Source organism: Periplaneta americana, chromosome 5 (genome assembly GCF_040183065.1).
Source record: "Periplaneta americana isolate PAMFEO1 chromosome 5, P.americana_PAMFEO1_priV1, whole genome shotgun sequence".
Classification (NCBI taxonomy): Eukaryota; Metazoa; Arthropoda; class Insecta; order Blattodea; family Blattidae; genus Periplaneta; species Periplaneta americana.
Genome location: NC_091121.1, coordinates 72,757,494 through 72,776,332, shown reverse-complemented (window position 1 = coordinate 72,776,332; position 18,839 = coordinate 72,757,494). Strand labels below are relative to the sequence as shown.

At 33.7% G+C, this 18,839-nt stretch overlaps 1 protein-coding gene across 2 annotated transcripts in view; it reads left to right on the top strand.

Moving 5' to 3' along the window:
* The window catches only part of LOC138699822 (ataxin-10), a 31,453-nt gene extending 13,407 nt beyond the window's left edge, over positions 1 to 18,046 (top strand). Inside the window, exons 5-7 of one of the 2 annotated variants that reach the window (XM_069826006.1) lie at positions 1,308 to 1,498; positions 12,051 to 12,114; positions 16,295 to 18,046. In XM_069826006.1, coding sequence (XP_069682107.1) covers positions 1,308 to 1,498; positions 12,051 to 12,114; positions 16,295 to 16,488 — 449 coding nt within the window. In that variant the 3' untranslated portion in view covers positions 16,489 to 18,046. Of the gene's footprint in view, positions 1 to 1,307; positions 1,499 to 12,050; positions 12,144 to 15,198; positions 15,325 to 16,294 lie in introns of those variants that run through there. The other variant, XM_069826007.1, reaches the window with a different exon arrangement.
* The last annotated feature ends 793 nt before the right edge of the window (positions 18,047 to 18,839 follow it).

Below are 18,839 nucleotides of genomic sequence, written 5' to 3'. Positions count from 1 at the left end.
ATTATCCTCCCATCTACGTCTGTCTCCCTCAAGGTCTTTTCCCTTCAGGTCTTCCAACTAACACTCTATACCATTTCTAGATTAACCTATACGTGCTACATGTGCTGCCATCTCAAATGTCTGGATTTAATGTTCCTAGTTATGTTAGGTGAAGAATACAATGCGTGTAGTTCTGCGTTATGTAACTTTCTCCATTCTCCTATAACTTCATCCCTCTTAGCCCCAAATATTTTCCTAAGTATCTTATTTTCGAACACCCTTAATCTCTGTTTCTCTCTCAAAGTGAAAATCCAAGTTTCACAACCATAAAGAACAACCAGTAGCATAACTGTTTTATAAATTCTAAGTTTCAGCTTTAAATATCTATACCACACCGCCATTAAATATATGGAAAAGACCCATACCACTTGATTAATAACTATACAAAGATTTCACTTTAATAACAATATTGTTATCTTACGTAAGTTTTGTATAGACTGCTATATAGCCGTCACTCAGTAAATATTATAGAAATGAAGATCTAACTTCAGATATTCCCTACGCCTACTTATATAACCCCAAAAGGTTTCACTTTTATATCATCAATAAAGCATTAATCTGTATAATTGGTGACAAATACATCATGACATTCACTAAAATATTATTTCATTTTTAATGATAATGTCATCAAACATTCTTAAGTTTTGTAGTTTTTAATATCCAATACGCAGACAGCTGTATTCACAAAATTACACACCATAAAATCTTTTTAGTAAGTCTTAAGTTTTTAATAACCAATATTACAGAAACGTTCAGAAAAAGTTACACAAATGAAGATCGACATATTGGCATTCATCTGAACTCTAAATATGGCAGCAATCCTGCAGGTCATAGCCTTCGTGTGATATTGTTTATTGTAATGTATTTGTGTTTTGTTTTGTTTTATTCTGAAAGGGCCATTACCTATTTCTCAAAACTGACAACAGATGGATTTTAGAAAATAGGAAAATGATGTAGGAAAATTTACATTTCACTAAAAATTACAATTTTTCCAAAAAACTTTGGGTTCCAAGCTTCAAAGTGAGGGGTCATTTATTAAAATCCGTTCAGCCGTTTTCCCGTAATATCCATTACCAGTTCAAATTATATATATATAGATTTATGCTATATACTGCCTTCTTCAGAATATTTCTTTGTACTTATAATATTAATGGAGTTCTGAAATTTTTCTTAGCTTTTTCCAAGATTTATAAAGTTGTTTTCATCTCAAACTTGCTATCGTACTCCAACATGAATGATGCAAATCACGTTATTTTGTTTTATTTTAGTGCTGTTAAGAAGTATACATAGTCTCGGAAAGTTGGATGAGAATCATTTCTCAGCTATACAGAAATTGGCTTCCCTGTCAATTTCCGATCAGAACTTGGATATATTGGAGCATCCTGCTTTTGGTTTCAAGAGCAGTTTAGTGCAGATACTCGGTAACCTCTGCTGGAAACATCTTGGCAACCAGAATGAGGTTAGTTGTGTCAGCAGTTATAATTCTAGTATCGAAAATAATTATGTTGCTTGTGCAATTAGAAGTACTTGTAAAAGAGAGTTACATTAATTTGCTACTTTACTTAATATCCTATGTGTTTCTAGCATAAGCCAACTATGTATATGAATTCGTGGTGTCTGGACACCCACAGGACCATGAAACTACAGTATCTGCAATACTGATTAGCACATCGTGACTTTTCACTTCATTCCTGTACATACGAGACTGAAACATCTGTTTAATTAGTCAGTTGGTCATGCGAGACCTATTGAAAGATATTTAGTCATTTATTTATGACATTATTGAAACACGATTAATCGAGTCATTTGACCCCATATTGAAATATAGGTTATGTTTAATTTAGGTATTTGCGTAATTTGGTCATTAACTTGAGCTATATTGAAATATACGATTAAATTAGTCAGTCATTCAAAACATTATTAAAATATTACTTATTCAATCAAGCAACTGGAGACATTATTGTAACATTATTTGAGTTATTCGAGATCGTAATAGAACATGTCATCATCATCATCATCATCATCATCATCATCATCATGTGCACTACAGCCCTGTTCGGGTCTCGGCCTCCTTAATGATTTTCCTCCACGACTCCCTCTTTCTTGCCACCATCCACCAGCTCTTAACTCTAAGCTTCCTCAAGTCTTCAATTATTCCATCCATCCAACACTTCTTCTTTCTTCCAGTTTATACTCCATGACTCTCTTAGGGATTTCACTATTATCCATTCTGTATACATGTCCAGCCCAACGCAATCTTGCGATTTTTATGGCTGTAACAATGTCTGGATACCCATAAAGTTGGTACAGCTCATGATTGTGTTTACTTCTCCATTCTCCCCCTTTATTTATGAGTCCGTATATTTTGCGCAATATCTTTTTTTCAAACGAGCCCAATTTATTGATGTCAGATTGAGACAGGATCCAAGTTTCACAACCATATATTAACACTGGCCTTACCAATGTTTTGTATAATTTACATTTATATTTAAAGGTAAGTAATTTGGATTTAAAATGTCTTAGCAATCCATAGTAGCATTTATTCGCGATCAGTATTCTTAATAGAACATCTAATAAATGTAATCTAATCATCAGATAACTTATTTAAAAAGAATGTTATGAATTTATTAGAGGAACTGTTCACATTATTGAAATATTGAGCCATTCATTATCTTAATGGAATGTATGAGTTATGTAATCGAATCATTGGAGATCTTATTGAAACATAATCGAGAAATTGGAGGCATTATTGAAATATTAATTTGAGATCTTAACTATTAATTTGAGTCATTCAAGATGATAATAGAACGTATGATAAATTAAATTTAATAATTGAACATCTTACTGAAACATAAGACTAATTTAACAAAGTAACTGGTGACAGAAATTGAAATATTCATTTGAGTCATTCGAGATCTTAATGGAATGTATGATTACTTTCATCCCAGATCACATATGTAACAAATTGCTCATCCCTATGTTAAAATTGGTTTGAAGAGAACAACTGCCAGGATCGCCACCCGTCTGCCATAAACTGACACGAGATGTCAGTACAGTCACTAATGCAATTCAAATGGGATTTATGACGTAGCTCCTTATGTAACAACTAGATGGCAGCATAGTAAACCTGACAAAAATTATCGTCAAAGCCTCTAAGACCGAGCAATCTGGGTATATGATCTAGGCTTTCAGTCACTGCAAATCTTATTGAAGCTTATGATTAATTTAATCGAATTGGACATCTAATTGAATCATATGATTAATTTACCGAATATTAATGTTGCAGTGAGTATTTTATTGAAGCAAGATATTTTATACAAGAACTAAAAATATTCTTTGCTCTGCAACTTTCGTCATGAGTCAGCAAAGCCTGGTATCCTAGTAAAGCTTGTATAAGGTCAGTACCGTACTGGAGTCTCCTTCATATTTATGTTAAGTAGGAAACTTCTAGTTCCATGCATGTCACGTATTTTGAGCATATATTACGAGAAATAATCCTCTGATTTATGGTTTGCTTTATTTGTGTGTAACAAGTTTGCCACAGAACAAGGAAGAGCAGAGATAATTGGAATGTGTGACTGCTTTGCAATAAATCACACTACTTTGTCGCACCCAACTCTGGTATTATTCTCGTCAATGAATATTTGGGCTGTAGCTGTCAAGAAAATATGACTGATATTCCGTCTTTACATATAGGTCAGTGCAGAGCTTTTTAAATAACGGAATCCTTAGCAAGAATGTCGCCAGAGAAGTAAAACATGTTCATCAACATGCACCATATTAACATGTAGCAGACAATCGTAAATCACGCCTCCAAACTGCAAAGGTTTCAATGGATTTTTTTGTAAGTGTCATACACATGGTAAAAAAAAAAGAAGAAGAACTACCTTTTAAAATCGATTACGGGATTTTGACATACTGTAGGATGTAAAATGACTTTGTTCCCAGATGCTTTGTTTTCAGTTTGCTCTTCTTTTAATATAAACACTACATATATTTTTTTGTATTTGTTAGAAAAAATATTAATAGCCATGTAGCCTATTTTGACCCAGCTAGAAAAGATCTTTGGGGAGGCTGGGACATAGATAGGAGGATAATATTAAAATGGATGGATTTGAGGGACTTTGGATATGATGCTAGGGACTGGATTAATATTGCTTAGGATAGGGACTCATGGCTGGTTTATATGAAAGCCACATTGAACCTCCAGGTTATCATTTGTGAGTGTGACTCTTCATAGTATACAAATTTCGGTCAATAAGATTTGTAATTCTTAAAAGTATTGAGTGAACACTTTCAGGCATGAAATCGTTCTTGAACTTGTTACTGATATTATCACAGAATAAGTTGAATTTTAGATTGTCATGTATGTAACTTAAGATTTAAGATAACAGGATACTAATAGAAAGCCTGCCACACAAGCCAACAAGAAATCTAATTCAACTGAAAAAGCGTTGTTTCGTGGAATTTATACACATAAGCTTACATAAAGATTGAAGATGATAAATAATATTTCATAAATACATAGGTTGTTCAGTATTCATTCATTCATAGTGTTCTGTCCAAGGACAGGTCCTTCACTGCAAACTCGGCTTTCTCAAATCTTTCCTATGTTGTGCCTTTCTCTCCGCATATGATCCATGTATCTTAATGTCGTTGTTCAATAATGAATGATAAGTATTGTTTACTTGCACGATTTTTAATTTAAAGTTTATGTTTGGTGTTATATAATTAATAGAACTCCAACTCTGTTATGTAAGAATAATATCGTTCAGTTTATTTGTGGGAAATCTGTTCTGTCATATTGCTCCTAAGTGGTACTAACTGTTCATTGATGGAAGGAAACCATGATCAAAAAACACTAGTTCTGAGGCTTCAGCCATAGCTTTTACAAATGTAAACATTAACTCTGCTGCTGAAATTGTGATGGAAGAGACGAATAACATCAAGAAAACAGTCAGAGATTCTGATCATTTCATTAAGTGCCATTCTTCATACATCAGTAATGGATGGAGGAGGAGAAACAGCACTTGACACGTGTAAGTGCACTGTGAGTTTCAGGACTGTTTATTCTTGAACAATTCGAGTTTCGCATACAGATTTGTATGGAGCTGAAAAGGATGTTAATGGAGGAAAGTGAGGGGAGCTAAGACTTGACTGCATTATTTTGGTCCTGTGTGGAAATTTCCATCATCACTAACACCTAAGGTCATAGAAGGGAAGGTCATGATTTTCTTACTTTTTACATTCATGGAATGGTTTCTCAGTATGTTGTACCAGCACACACAACTATGGCAGGACAATACTGCAAAAGTATACTGAAGATCTTCTCGTGAAAAACAACAACTGAATAGACTACAGTGGACTATAGTGGACTTTATGTCGTGATAATGCACTGTCCTACATTCCAAATGTTGCTATGACATATCTCATTCTCCATAAGTCCAGACTTGAAACAATTTTTTTTTTCTGTTCCTAAATTTGAAGGAATACTTCTTGGGAGACACTTCCAGTCTTCAAAACAAGGTGTGAAAGCTGTTAGGCGATACTGAAGGACCTATCCAAAAATGGTTTATCTTTGAAGACTAGAAAAAAGGCTGGATAAGTGCACTGCAAGTATTGGGAATTACTTTGAGAAAGACCAACATTTGAAGGATAAATGGAAGTATGATGTCATAAAAAATATCATGATCATTCATTATTGAACAGCTCTCTTGTTTGAACTGAGAAGTATTAACTGTTAGTGTGCGCTTTATACATTGAAGATTTTGGTTGAAATTCTGACGAATTGGTGGACGAACAATATTGCAGCAAAGTTTTCATGGAACACTTACGATTCTCTCACTATCATTCCACCACATCATCAATGTCGTTGTCACCACCACCACCATCACCACCCCCATCACCACCACCATCATCCCCACCACCACTACCACCATCACCATCTTTGATGTGATGTAGATTCACCTCTATACGATGAGTATTGGGCAGTGTCTTGAGTTGACAGAATGGTCTAGAGCAGTGGTTGTCAGCACTCGCTGAAATGTGCAAAGGGTACGCGGTGCTGTTCCGTGTGCACTGTCGTGCAACAGGGAGAGATAGAGAGCACACCTGCTAGCAGCTACGGAGTGCACCGTAGTGCATTGCGTTTTCCGCGGATAAGAGAGACTAGCCCCAGCGTGCTCTGTGCTGACGACCCCTGGTCTAGAGCTTTAGGGTGTTGATTCTAGAAGGATATGCACAGTGCATTGTTGATCATATTATAAGTGAACCTGTTATTAAGGAAATATTAAAATGATGGACTTGTGTATAAAAAATATCTCAGCATAAGCGCAACTCTTTGGAGTTTGAATATTTATTTGCAAATTATTTCCTCAGTTTTGTAATTCTTAAAAATATTCCGGCTATTCTAATGCAACAGTTGTAGTCCGAAGATGCAGGTGATTGTTTTCCTTAATGTGTTACCTTCAATGAAGACAGTGTCACTTGTTTTAATTTTTAATGAGAACTTCGTTTCATTTTATTTAGAGGAAACTAATTTAATTCATATGATTTGGCATGGCATCTGTCTTTACATCTAATGTAGAACTATTCCATAACTTTATTGTTACGGCTACGATTATATGATATGAATAATATAGTAGAATTAAAATTTGACTGTTTTAAGACGTCTTATTCTCAGTAAAAAAAAAAAAAAGAATTCAATATTTTGAAACATGGTAGTTCATGAAAACAAGACAAAACAATCTAATAAACATGGATTCTAAAATTAATATCATCTTGATATCAGTACTTGTTCATCAACATCATAGGAAAGGAAATCAATGTGATTTCCAGTTATTATAATTCATCCTTCTGCCCTACGTCTTGGGGAATCACATATCATTACCTTTTGTTTACTGCATTTCTGATATAGTACTGTACATCCAATAAGAAACAAGCAAAGAACTCACATTAGACGATATTGTGCTCTTTTTACAATACCAATTTCGAAGTCCTTTCTTGTTTCGTACAACATTTAATTTAAGGACCCATGTTTGTTAAACTTTTTTCTTGTTTTGATGAAGAATACCATCTCTCAGAATATTGAACGTTTTTTTCTTTTAGAAATGACATTGATCACCTCCTCTGATGTTGATGAACAAGTACACATATTTCGGAAGATGTTAATTGTAGGACCCATATTGTTACACCTTTGTTTACTGCATTTCCGATATGATACTGTATACCCAATAAGAAGCAAGCGAAAAGCTTACATAATAAGATATGCTGTTCTTACAATAGCAATTTTCGAAGACCTTGTTTCGTAACAAAATTTAATTTAAGGACCCATGTTTATTACACTTTTTTTTTGTTTATTTTTTTTTATTTAAATTTAAATATACAGAATAAAGAATATAATTACAAAACAAACAAGAGAAATAGAAATAAAATAATACAAGCAATATAAAAAGAAGATACAGTAGTATTAACAAAATTTGAGACCGAATGAGCAGCGCTCGTGCTCGGTCGCTGTTCAGATATAATATTAAAATAAAAAAAATAATAGTAATAATAAAAATAAATAAGTAAAATAAAATAGGAACTAAAATATAATTACAGCGGCAATGGAATTATATAGGCCTAATATAATATTAACACTGGAGAAGAATAATATCACATGTGAAAAGTAGGACTAATATATATTTCAAAATTATAAAATACAAATATAATATAGGTTGATTAATTTATACACATAGGCTATAAATTTATTTAATCAACTTGAAGATATTAACACGTTTCTAATTTTCTTGTTATATGTTAGTGGGTTACATGTTAGAAGTTCTGGGTGTAATTTAGTTAAAGCATTGTACAACCGAGGACCAAAATTAATGCTATGCTTTAGACCAGCAGATGTGAGACATTTAGGTTCTACTAATGTTGAATTAATATTTCGTCTTGTGTCATAATTGTGTGTCTGTAATACAAACTTATTACGATTTTTATGATAAAATTTTAACAGCGTATACTTATAAATTTGTTCAATATTAAATACATTAAATTCAGAATAAATTAATTTAGTTGGATAATCGAAATGTTTCTTCAAACAAATTTTAATTATTCGTTTTTGTAGTAAATTTAACGGACTAAGATTAATTTTTGTACTTCTACCCCAAACAATTATACCATATTGAATGATAGACTGAATAATGGCCGAATAAACATTTCGTAGAACTCTAGTGGATAAGTAGCATCGAAGATTAACGAATTTATAAATTGTTTTACGAAGCCTCTTACAAAGATAAGTAATGTGATGAGCCCATTTTAAATTCTGATCAATAATGATACCCAGATATTTGACATACGTGGCTTCTTTCAGTGGGGGACATTTACAACTTTTGGGATCTAAACAATTTTCACTGTATATTATTAGTCTATATTCATCGCTAAATTTTAAATTTTGAACACTGGCAGCTGTTAACGAAAAAGGAACTAAAGTTGATTTAGATATATTTAAAGAAAGGAAGTTGGAATTAAGCCATTTTTTAACAATGTTAGCACCTATATTAGCATTTCTATATGCTTCCTGCCAAGAAAAACCACTGAAAATAACTACTGTATCATCCACATATGAATATATAGATCCATTAAATTTTTCTAAATTTATATTTAGCAGATCATTAACATATATTAGAAATAAAATAGGTCCCAAAATTGTTCCTTGCGTTACACCTATATCAATATATTTGTATTCACTAAATTGATCTTCAATTTTGGTCATTTGGTCATTTGCCTTCTGTTACTAAAATATGATTGGAATAATTTTAAAACTATACCTCTAACTTCAATAGTATGTAGTTTGTCCAAAAGTAAATTATGATTGATAGTGTCAAAAGCTTTCCGTAGATCCAAGAAAATACCCAAACATTTGTTTCCGATATCTAGTTCATTGATAATTTTTCCAGTAACATTAATAAGAGCATCATCAGTAGAAATATTATTGCGGAAACCAAACTGATTTTTAGAGAGGATTTTATGTTTTTCTAAATAATTTATTAATCTATTCTTTAAACATTTTTCAAGCAATTTGGAAAATGTTGGAAGTAAAGATATAGGTCTATAGTTATTTAAATTATTTTTATCTCCAGATTTGTATATTGGAATTACTATGGCACATTTCAAAACATCTGGGAATATACCTTGCACAAAACATAAGTTAAAAATATGAACCATGGGTTTTAATATATATTTGATAATAATTTTGAAAGTATTATTCTTAATTCCATCTATACCAGGAGCAACATTATTTTTTAATTTCTTAACCAAGATAATAATTTCATCTTCAGTTACAGCGAAAAGAAACATGGAGGAAGCTAAATATTCATCTTGTGTCTCATTTTGTAGAGAAGAGTTAAAATTTGACTTATTAATGTTAGAAGTAATTTTGTGTCCTATCTCTGAAAAATAATTATTAAATTCGTTTGCAATCTCTTTTCTGCAATTTAATATTTCACCCTTATCGTTTTTTAACTCCTTGGTTGGCTGTTTATTTTGTACATTTACATCTGTAGCTTCATTTATAACTTGCCAGAATTTTTTAGGTTCATTTTTGTATCTATCAAATTTGGATTCATAATATTTAATTTTCGTTTTTCGAATGATAAGAGTTAACATATTTCTATATGCTCTGTAGTAAATTTTTAGTTGTACGTTACTTGGATTCTTTTTAACTTTTAAAGCAAGTTTGTCTCTTGTACGAATAGAATTAATAATGCCGGCCGTGATCCAGGATTTTATTTTCTTGGATTTATTAGAAATTTTCTGATTACTGTTTATAATAGTATTTTTATCTATATACTTTATGATTAAATTGTAGAAAATTTGAAAACAGGCATTGGCATCATTACAATTATAGACCGATTCCCAGGTTTCTTTTAGAAAATCTGTAATCAAATCAGGATAATTAATTTGTTGCATATTTTGTGATGAGAGAGTAACATACGGCCTGGAATTGTATTCATTGTTAGACATTTTTAATAAACTAAAAACAATATAATGATTGGTAATAGCACTAGATAGAACGCCAGGAATGAAGCTATAATTATTTTGAGTTTTTAGAAATATATGGTCGATGCATGTGCCAGAAATTATTGAAGGCCTAGTGATGGCATTTAAATAATTTACAAAACCATATTCTTGGAGAACATTCATATATTTACTGCCAATTAAATCTATACTATTTTCTAATATGTCTATGTTTATGTCTCCAACAATAATATGGTTGTGACAACCTTCTAAATTGGATAAATACTGCTCTAAATTGTCTATGAAATCATTTTTATTGTTTTTAGGGGATCTATAAATGGCGGTGAAAAAAATTTCACTCTTATCAAGCTTAATCTTAAAATGAAATGAATTACAGTGCTCAATTTCAGCTTCTATTACACTAATATCAATGCTATTTTTAAAGTATAATACTATTCCATCGCATCGAAATCATGAGTGAAGCTTTGTAATAATGCACATAATTCCAGGAAATTTCTGTTTATGCTACGTATGTTTAAATGAATAAATTTGAAATCATGAAACGAGTTACAAATGTAATTGTTGCAAGAGGTGGTATCGTTAAAGACAGCTGTTTTTAAATCATTATTGTCACAGTATATCTTGTTTTGATAAACACTACCACTTCTCAGAATAGTGAATTTTTTGTTATATGGAAATAACATTGAGCATCTCGGATGATGATGATGATGATGATGATGATGATGATGATGATGAAGAACAACAAGTATCGTTTCGGAAGATATTAATTTTAGGACACATTGTTAATAGACTTTTTATTGTTTTGATGAATATTACTACCTATCACAATTTTGAATGCTCTTTTTTTAATGGATATCATATTGAACATCTCTCGGGGGAGCCTGTAACCCCTAGAGGGCGCGTCCCCAGGTGGCGGATAGGGGAATGCCCCTCACTTGTGAGAGGTAGGAGGGAAATTAAATACCTCCCGTGGACCAAACAGGCCGGACAGAACATGCCCGTAAGCTGCGATTAAAGTAATTGTTTTAGGGGAAGGTAACCCCAAAATGTAATTCCTGGTCCTCTCCAGTTTCCTATTCGTTGAAAAAAAGTTGACTGCTAAAAAGTCCAAATATTTAAAGCTTGATGGAAATTTAGACAACTATAATTGTATGGACATGTTAGAAGAATGCCAGAACAGAGATTACCTAGGAAAGTGTTAGGCTGGATTCCCCCTGGAAGAAAGAAAGAAAAGGTTAGCCGAAAACCACATGGATAGAATATGTTAGGAGAAGGAGATCAATGAGGGAAAATGGATTGGAAGGAGAGTGGAAAGATAAAGAGGAGTGGAGAAGAAAAATTAAAGTAACATAGTGTTTACAGGGTGAGAATTAACGGCGGGGATAGGGGGATTTCCACCCTGTTGGAAGTTATCCCCCTCTCATAAATTCATATTAACATCCCTGTCAAGGATAACACATCTTATCTTAAGCCTGCTCATGGATATAATTATTATTATGATCAAGGTGAAGATGAGCAACTCAGTACGACCAAGCTTTGAGCCATATCGAATGAGGTTAATAATAATTTTGTGTATGTTATTCTCTATCTAGGGTTTTATCCCCCCCCCCCCATCAGAAAAATCTTAATTCGCACCCTGCCTGTTATATATATATATATGTATTGAACATCATCTGAGATGTTGATGAACAAATACTCATATCTCGGAAGATATCAGTTTTAGGACCCATATTTTTAGACTTTTTTTCCTTGTTTTGATGACTACCGGTACTACCATCTCTCAAAATCTTGATAGCTCTTTGTCTTATGATGTTGTGAACTAGTTCTCATATCTCGGAAGATATTAATTTTAGGACCCATATTTATTATACTTTTTTTTTTTTGCTTGTTTTGATTAATACTACCACCTCTCAAAATAATGGATTTTTTTTTTTTAACACGTATATGTGAATATTTTAACTTATGTAATATAAACTATTCTTCAGGTTCGAGAATTGGACTGTATACCTGTTCTACTGGATTGCTGCAACATTGATGCAAGAAATCCTTGTATCCTTTTCGTGACAAGGCATCGGATGGTATGACCTCTACAGGTTTTTCATCTGTTTCTCTTCCTTTTGCTCTGCTTTTTAAGCTTCTTTTCATAATTTCTTTTCTATTAAAGGCCTTAAAATAACGGGTGTCTATACGCAAAGCATACAGGTGTGAGTTAATTGCTTTTTTGTGCCTTTCTCTAACAGTAAGGCTATTTAGCTTTCAGTTTGCCTAACATCTGAATTAACACACTTGGTGTATTGTTGTGGTCTGTTTCACAGACTGGCTTCTTTCTTTATTTTACTCTAAACCCTTTAGTTAGGTTTCAGTCTTAATGAAGTAATATAATTGTGTTACAGTGGTAGCAAAGTTAAGAATTAAAGTTGCATTGGAATTTGTAATGAGGCATGCTGAATGAGTCTTTTAATGTGGAAATGATGGAGCACTTAATGTCATTACTATTTCTTTGTGGCATCAGTTCGTCTCTCGCCTTCATGTCTTTCAGTTAGTTCCAACAGTCTTTGTAATGCACCTTCTATCCTGATTTGTGTTATTGTTGTACTTGCATTTTGTACTCGTCATTCTTTATGTTTACCTTCATGTTTATCATTCAAAGTGCAGTCTTCCATATGCACTATTACTGCATGGATCTTTCGGTGTTACGTAACATCCTTTCTGTGTAGTCAGTCCTTGGACAGAGCTTCTTTTATTGCATGTGTCTTTCGGTTTAAATGTCATTCCTTTATAGTCCATATTGGAAAATTCAGGGTTCTTGACTCATTAACAAGTAGACACATTAAAGTCAACTCTTTCTTTTGTTACACAAACTAATATTAGTTTCAGGATATAAAAAAGAATGAGAAATATAAAAATTCTGAATTAATAAATGTCTGAAATTTAAATTCCATATCTAATAGGGCTGTCTGCTTTGCAGATCAATTACTTTGTCACTAAGTCGAATAATTTCAGAGAATAGGGCAATTTCTATCCTTCCTTTTTTCACATTTCTAATCAATTACTTTGTCACTAAGTCGAATAATATCAGAGAATAGGGCAATTTCTATCCTTCCTTTTTTCACATTTACCTAAATTAAAACTTGTAATGGTCTTTAATAACGTGCAAGTTTATTTTGCCTTGCTTTTATTGGTTTTTGAAATGTCACTGTTAAATACTGTTCTGTTCAAAATTTTCTAGAGCTCCTTCAATGTGACAGCGTAACCTGGAGTGAGACAAGTGGCCAACAGGCTTGGAGCTCACATATTCAGTTTCTTTCAGCCCCGAACCCCTTGCAAGGACGCGTTTTGCATACCTTTTAAATTTCTCCTCCCACTTCTCCTCTTTCAATTCAATTCAGTACTGTTCTGCAACCTGCCCATTAAAATCGTTGTTGTTGTTGTTTTCTAATGCCAGGCGTTTGACAATAAAGTCATTTGACCTCTTGCACTCCAATATTTTTCAAAGATATTATCATGACCAGCCACTGAAGCACAGATTTTGAGGCACACATTAAAATCGTAAGATACATTTTGAAGGTCATCATTGAATTCATCTGACATGTTATAGTTTCTTCAGAGCATTCCTTAAGCAGTCCATTTGAGAACATCACATTTTTTTTAGTGCATCAGTGAATTGTTCTAAAATATTTACTTATGAGAGTCATTTCATAAATAACGCACACGTTGGTAGAACTATGAAGTGGATGAAGCAACACCAATGAAAATTACGTCAGTTGCAGTTGAAGGCTTACAGAAGAAGGACGTGTATTCGTTTTGTCCATAGCTTACTCTGTGTTCAGATAACTAGACTAGAAATGGAGCCTACACAGGTCTTGGGCACTGTGACGATTCAAGAGCAAAGATTGTACATTAAGATCAAATCTTTGTGGCAAAAACTCATTTGGCTGTGATTTCAACTACAGCTCGAAGCATCTAATTCACGTTTCATCAATAGCGACAATAAAAAAAATGCTTGACCTTCAGCGTCGAATCTGTTTCTGCAAGTTTGCAATGTTTAGGCATTTCTGCTTCTGTTCAGCTGTCAAACAGTGAGGGACCATTCGCACAGAAATTTCTCTCTTCTTCAAATCATTTGTCAAAATACTGTATTCTGAAGTTGGTGGAACCCCTGTAGCTTCTGAAAGTTCTTCACACGTTTCTCGACGATCTTCTTCAAGATCATTCACCACAAGTGGTGTTCATCTGTTGATGTTTTCGGCCTTCCTGGTCTATGCTGACACGACCATCATGAAAACTAGTAGCCCAGCTAGAAACTGTACTACGATCCTCTGTAATTCACCACAAACTGCACTCAAAGCACTGTGTGTTTCTGTGGGGTTTTTGCCGTTTAAAGATTCAATCTTTAATCTTCAATTGTGACAATACCCAAGACATGACGTGTAGGCTCCATTTCTAGCTCTCGTTGCCTAAACACAGCATATGCTATGGACGAAACGAACACACGTGCTTGTTCTTCAAGCCTTCAACTACAACTGACGTGATTTGCACTGGTGTTGCTTCATCCACTTCATAGTTCTACCAACATGTGCATTATTTATGAAATGACCCTTGTACATTAGAGTACTGGTAATCACTTTACATGTGAAGACGTGATAGTTTGAAAGTGTGGTAGAAATAGTAAAAACAAAATCAGCACTGATTTTAGAGAAGGTATTTAACAGGGCTGTGTAAATGTGCACATATGTAAAGTCGGAGACATCATAAAAGGATGATAGAATGACCCTCTTAAGACATCACTAAGGATATCTGGTTTTGAAAAGGATCGACTTGAAGATTCTGATGAGCTTAGTGATGGAACACAATACTCTTAGAATACACAAAGCCTAATTTCACTAAGGGTGGTTGTCGTCCACTGCTATGGCCTCGTGGTAGTGTCTTTGCTCCCAAACTCAGCGGGCCGGGGTTCGATTCGCTACTTGGGATGAGATGCCTGGGTGAGGTTTTTTCGGGGTTTTTCCTCACTCCTATGGATGAATATCAGGTAAATTTAACAGGCATATGGAACCCCACTCATTCTCGCCATTTCCTTTCCTCTCTCATCATCCTTTCCTCATCATTCTGGTTGTTTTACTTGGTTTTCAGATCGCGCCTGCAACGGCCCTCTGAAGCCACTGACTCTCGGCTGGCCTCTGAGGATATGTCATGCTATGGTAGCTGGTGGCCAGCAGTGGAACCCACTCCCCTCCCAATGGGAGAGGAGGCTTACACCTCAGACCGTTGAGGAGACGGGAGAGGGGGCTTACACCTCAGACCATTTGAGAGGGGAATGTGGGAGGGCTGTTGGTGTGGAATGGTATATGGATTTGACAGGATGACAGGACTGGTCGTCAAGGTGTTGGCAGTTAGGTCGGTTTGGTGTAGGTGAGGTTGGTGGGCTTGCAACTCATCCCAGGGGTGCACAATAGACCTCAGGTCGCGGTGCACAGGAATGTTTTTTCCTCCCACACTCATAGAGAGAGAAAAAAAGCTGGTTGTAACAATTAAGAGGTTTTCAGGAGAGGTAAAAAAAAAAACGAAATGAAATTGATTGTGGACTCAGTCTTATGAACATGACTCTATAGGTGGTTGTCCATGTTATCTAGACAACTGTCCATGAAAATAACATTATTGTGAATTCTGAAGTTGGAAGTCCACATTCACCCTTAGCGCCCAATAATGACATTGATTTCCGATCTTGTACAAACAAATTCTCGTAAACTACAGGGATTTGGACTACCAGCTTGTGTGATATGATAGAGAAGCCTTTTCTTATTAAGAATCCGAAAATAGCAAAAATGGACACCTGCCCTATTGCCCTAATGAAATAATGTACGGATTAGGTGAATTGGGTTCAAGTGCTGAAGACTGTCCAAGCTGCCCTGCAGTATTGTTTTTATAATCTATTCCTTTTTGTTTTCTCCTGTCCTGTTCTGTTCTATTGCATTCTTTTCCATTGCACTCTGTTACATTATTTATTTATTTATTTATTTATTTATTTATTTATTTATTTATTTATTTATTTCATTGATAAATTCTGTTTCAATTCAGTTAAACCAGTGACTTCCATAACTATGATCTGTATATTTATTAATTAATTTAAAATTATATCCCCATTGTTTGTTGAGAACTGCATGAGGAAGAATATTTTTTGCTCTTGGGAAGGTGAACACAACATAGTTTTCCTTGACAGAGACATTAGTGATCATCCAGTGGGTCATCTTGGCAATCAGGAATCTTTGCGAGAACAACTTGGAAAATCAAGCTGTGATTGCAAGCATGACACGAAAAGGAGTAGTCGACACTTCCGTCCTCCGAGAGTTGGGCCTCACTCTTCACGCAGATGATGAGAATAAAATAATTATTGTACCACTTGAAACCAAAACGTTACCATGAATACGATAACATTTGCTGTTTCTGTTAATGTCCCTAAGTACGTGCTTTAGGTTTTCAGAGATAACCTAGAACTCAAGGCATTCTGAATCCATTGGAAGACAAATATAAATATGATGCCTCAAAACACAATGTAATCAATCACTGCTCTTTTATTCCAGTGTGAAATATTTCATACAATATTTGCCAAAATTTGTTTTCTATTTTATCTTGACAAACATAATCTGCATAATCTGTTTACAACTTACTCTAGTATGCACTCTGCATCTTTTATACTGTTCCAGTACGTTTTCTTGACAAGATTTCGCTGAGGCGAAAGTAAACGAGACAACAGCACTTCCAAATGTTGTTAATTGCGATATTGTTATAATCACATACACTGGCATAGGAAAGCTGACGACATAATGTACAATTTATAAAACTGTTAGCAACTGTCAGAAATAGCTCTTTACTTCACATGTGAAATAATTTGTTTCATGGTATTTCGTTCTTCATTGCTGCACAAAAGTTAATGTTGATTTCACCAAGACTTTTTATAGTTTTGACTACTTCTGGCACAGAGAAACTTAAGTACTGTTCTTAGGTCTGCTTTCTTGGGTGGATTTTTCACTACGAATGATGCCTTAAAAGACGGTTCCACATACATTCTTTTACATCATCCACTAAGGTTTGTTCTGATGTAAATGGAAGTGCTTAAAAATATCTGCAGCTCAACAGCTTAAGCACATTACTACATGCTTATAACACATTACAGTTTCCAAAAGTTTATGCTAGAATGACAGCTATGATAGTAAATTTATACATTTTTCATGATAGAGGTTGTTTCTAATTTAATTTTATCCGTCCATTTTTTTTTTTTGTATCGACCTACATTGCTAAGGTAATAACTTATAATACTTCCTTGTATTCCAAAATTTAATAATGAAATATTTTTTGAAGCTTTAACTTTTACAGGAATGAAGCAGTTTCTGAAATAACTGTATTTATATTAATTTATAACAGTATTAAACATGGAGATTTTGAAAAATGCTTTAATGTTTTCGTTATTTTTATTTCAGTTTTTCTTGCTAACAGAAATGTGCAGCTTTTAAATATAGAAAATTAAAATAAATTTTAAGAGCTCTTTTGGTTGGACAATGTTACAGAACTTCTAATTTATAACAATAGAAATAAATAAGGAATTTGTGATTATTCTTTTATCATGCCATAAAAATGACGTATAAATCATGCTTGCAAAGCAGTAGCTCAGCTGTGAGAGCATATGCTAACGTATCAACAGATAAATTTTCTTGAGAACATATTGTAAGAGTTTACATGTATTAGTTGTCTTTCATTGGGCCCTTGAAAAGTGTTGCTGCTCATTTGTTGTTCGTAGAATGTGAATAGATTTTTTTTTTTTTTTAAGAAAATGGTGAACATTCTAAGTACAACTTACTGTATTATACTGATAGTTTGGTTTCACACACACTGAAGGGAATGTGTTACAACAAGTTATGTTGATACTGTATTTTATGTACATTGAAAACTTTTTTTTCTTACAATAAAACACTTATTTATTGAACAGTTTTTTTATATAGTGAAATTTTCAAGCTAGCTAAGCAAATGAAAAAAATGAAGACTAGTTAAAGGAAGAAGGAAACACTCAAACTGGTTTTTAGGTCCTCGGAATTGTATTTTCTGCATTTGAATCAACATTTTAAGGATTGTGATTTTTAATTTTACATTTACAGGATGGAATGATTTAAATGAAAGTTATCCTAATTAAAAATCTTGATTAAACTCGTCATATTTTATAAAGTTTTGAATAAAAAAATAGTGATTTCAGTTTTTTGCTCCCTAAGAATGAATATTTACATTATTTATCTTCAAATTTGTTCTACTCTCAGAGAATTGGCCCAATTGGCTCTTCAGTTTTCTTTCATCCGAGCTCAATATTTGTCCATATAGGTACTCACCTTTCTTGGTGAATCCATGTTGACACTTCATCTGACACAAGTTACTGTCCATATGGGTGAACAATCATTTACATGGTCTTTATGTTCAGTGGCTTCTTATATGATGAGCACTATCACATAAATGTTGTAGTACTATGTTTGTGCTGTCGACGTAAAACTGAAAATAAGTTGGTATGGATGGATTTCTTTCCACAAAGAAAGGTGGCACTCTTCATATAGGTATTGCTACAATGGCCATTCAAAAAGTAAAGCCCCACATTTTTTCTCAACCACTAACAAATATAGAAAAGTACACTTTTGAGGACTTGAAATCTGATGTTTCTTCCGTGTATGTACTAAGTTGCAAGTCATTCCGACGGATGGCGGAGCTGTAGTGAATTGTTGCAGACTCCTGTTACA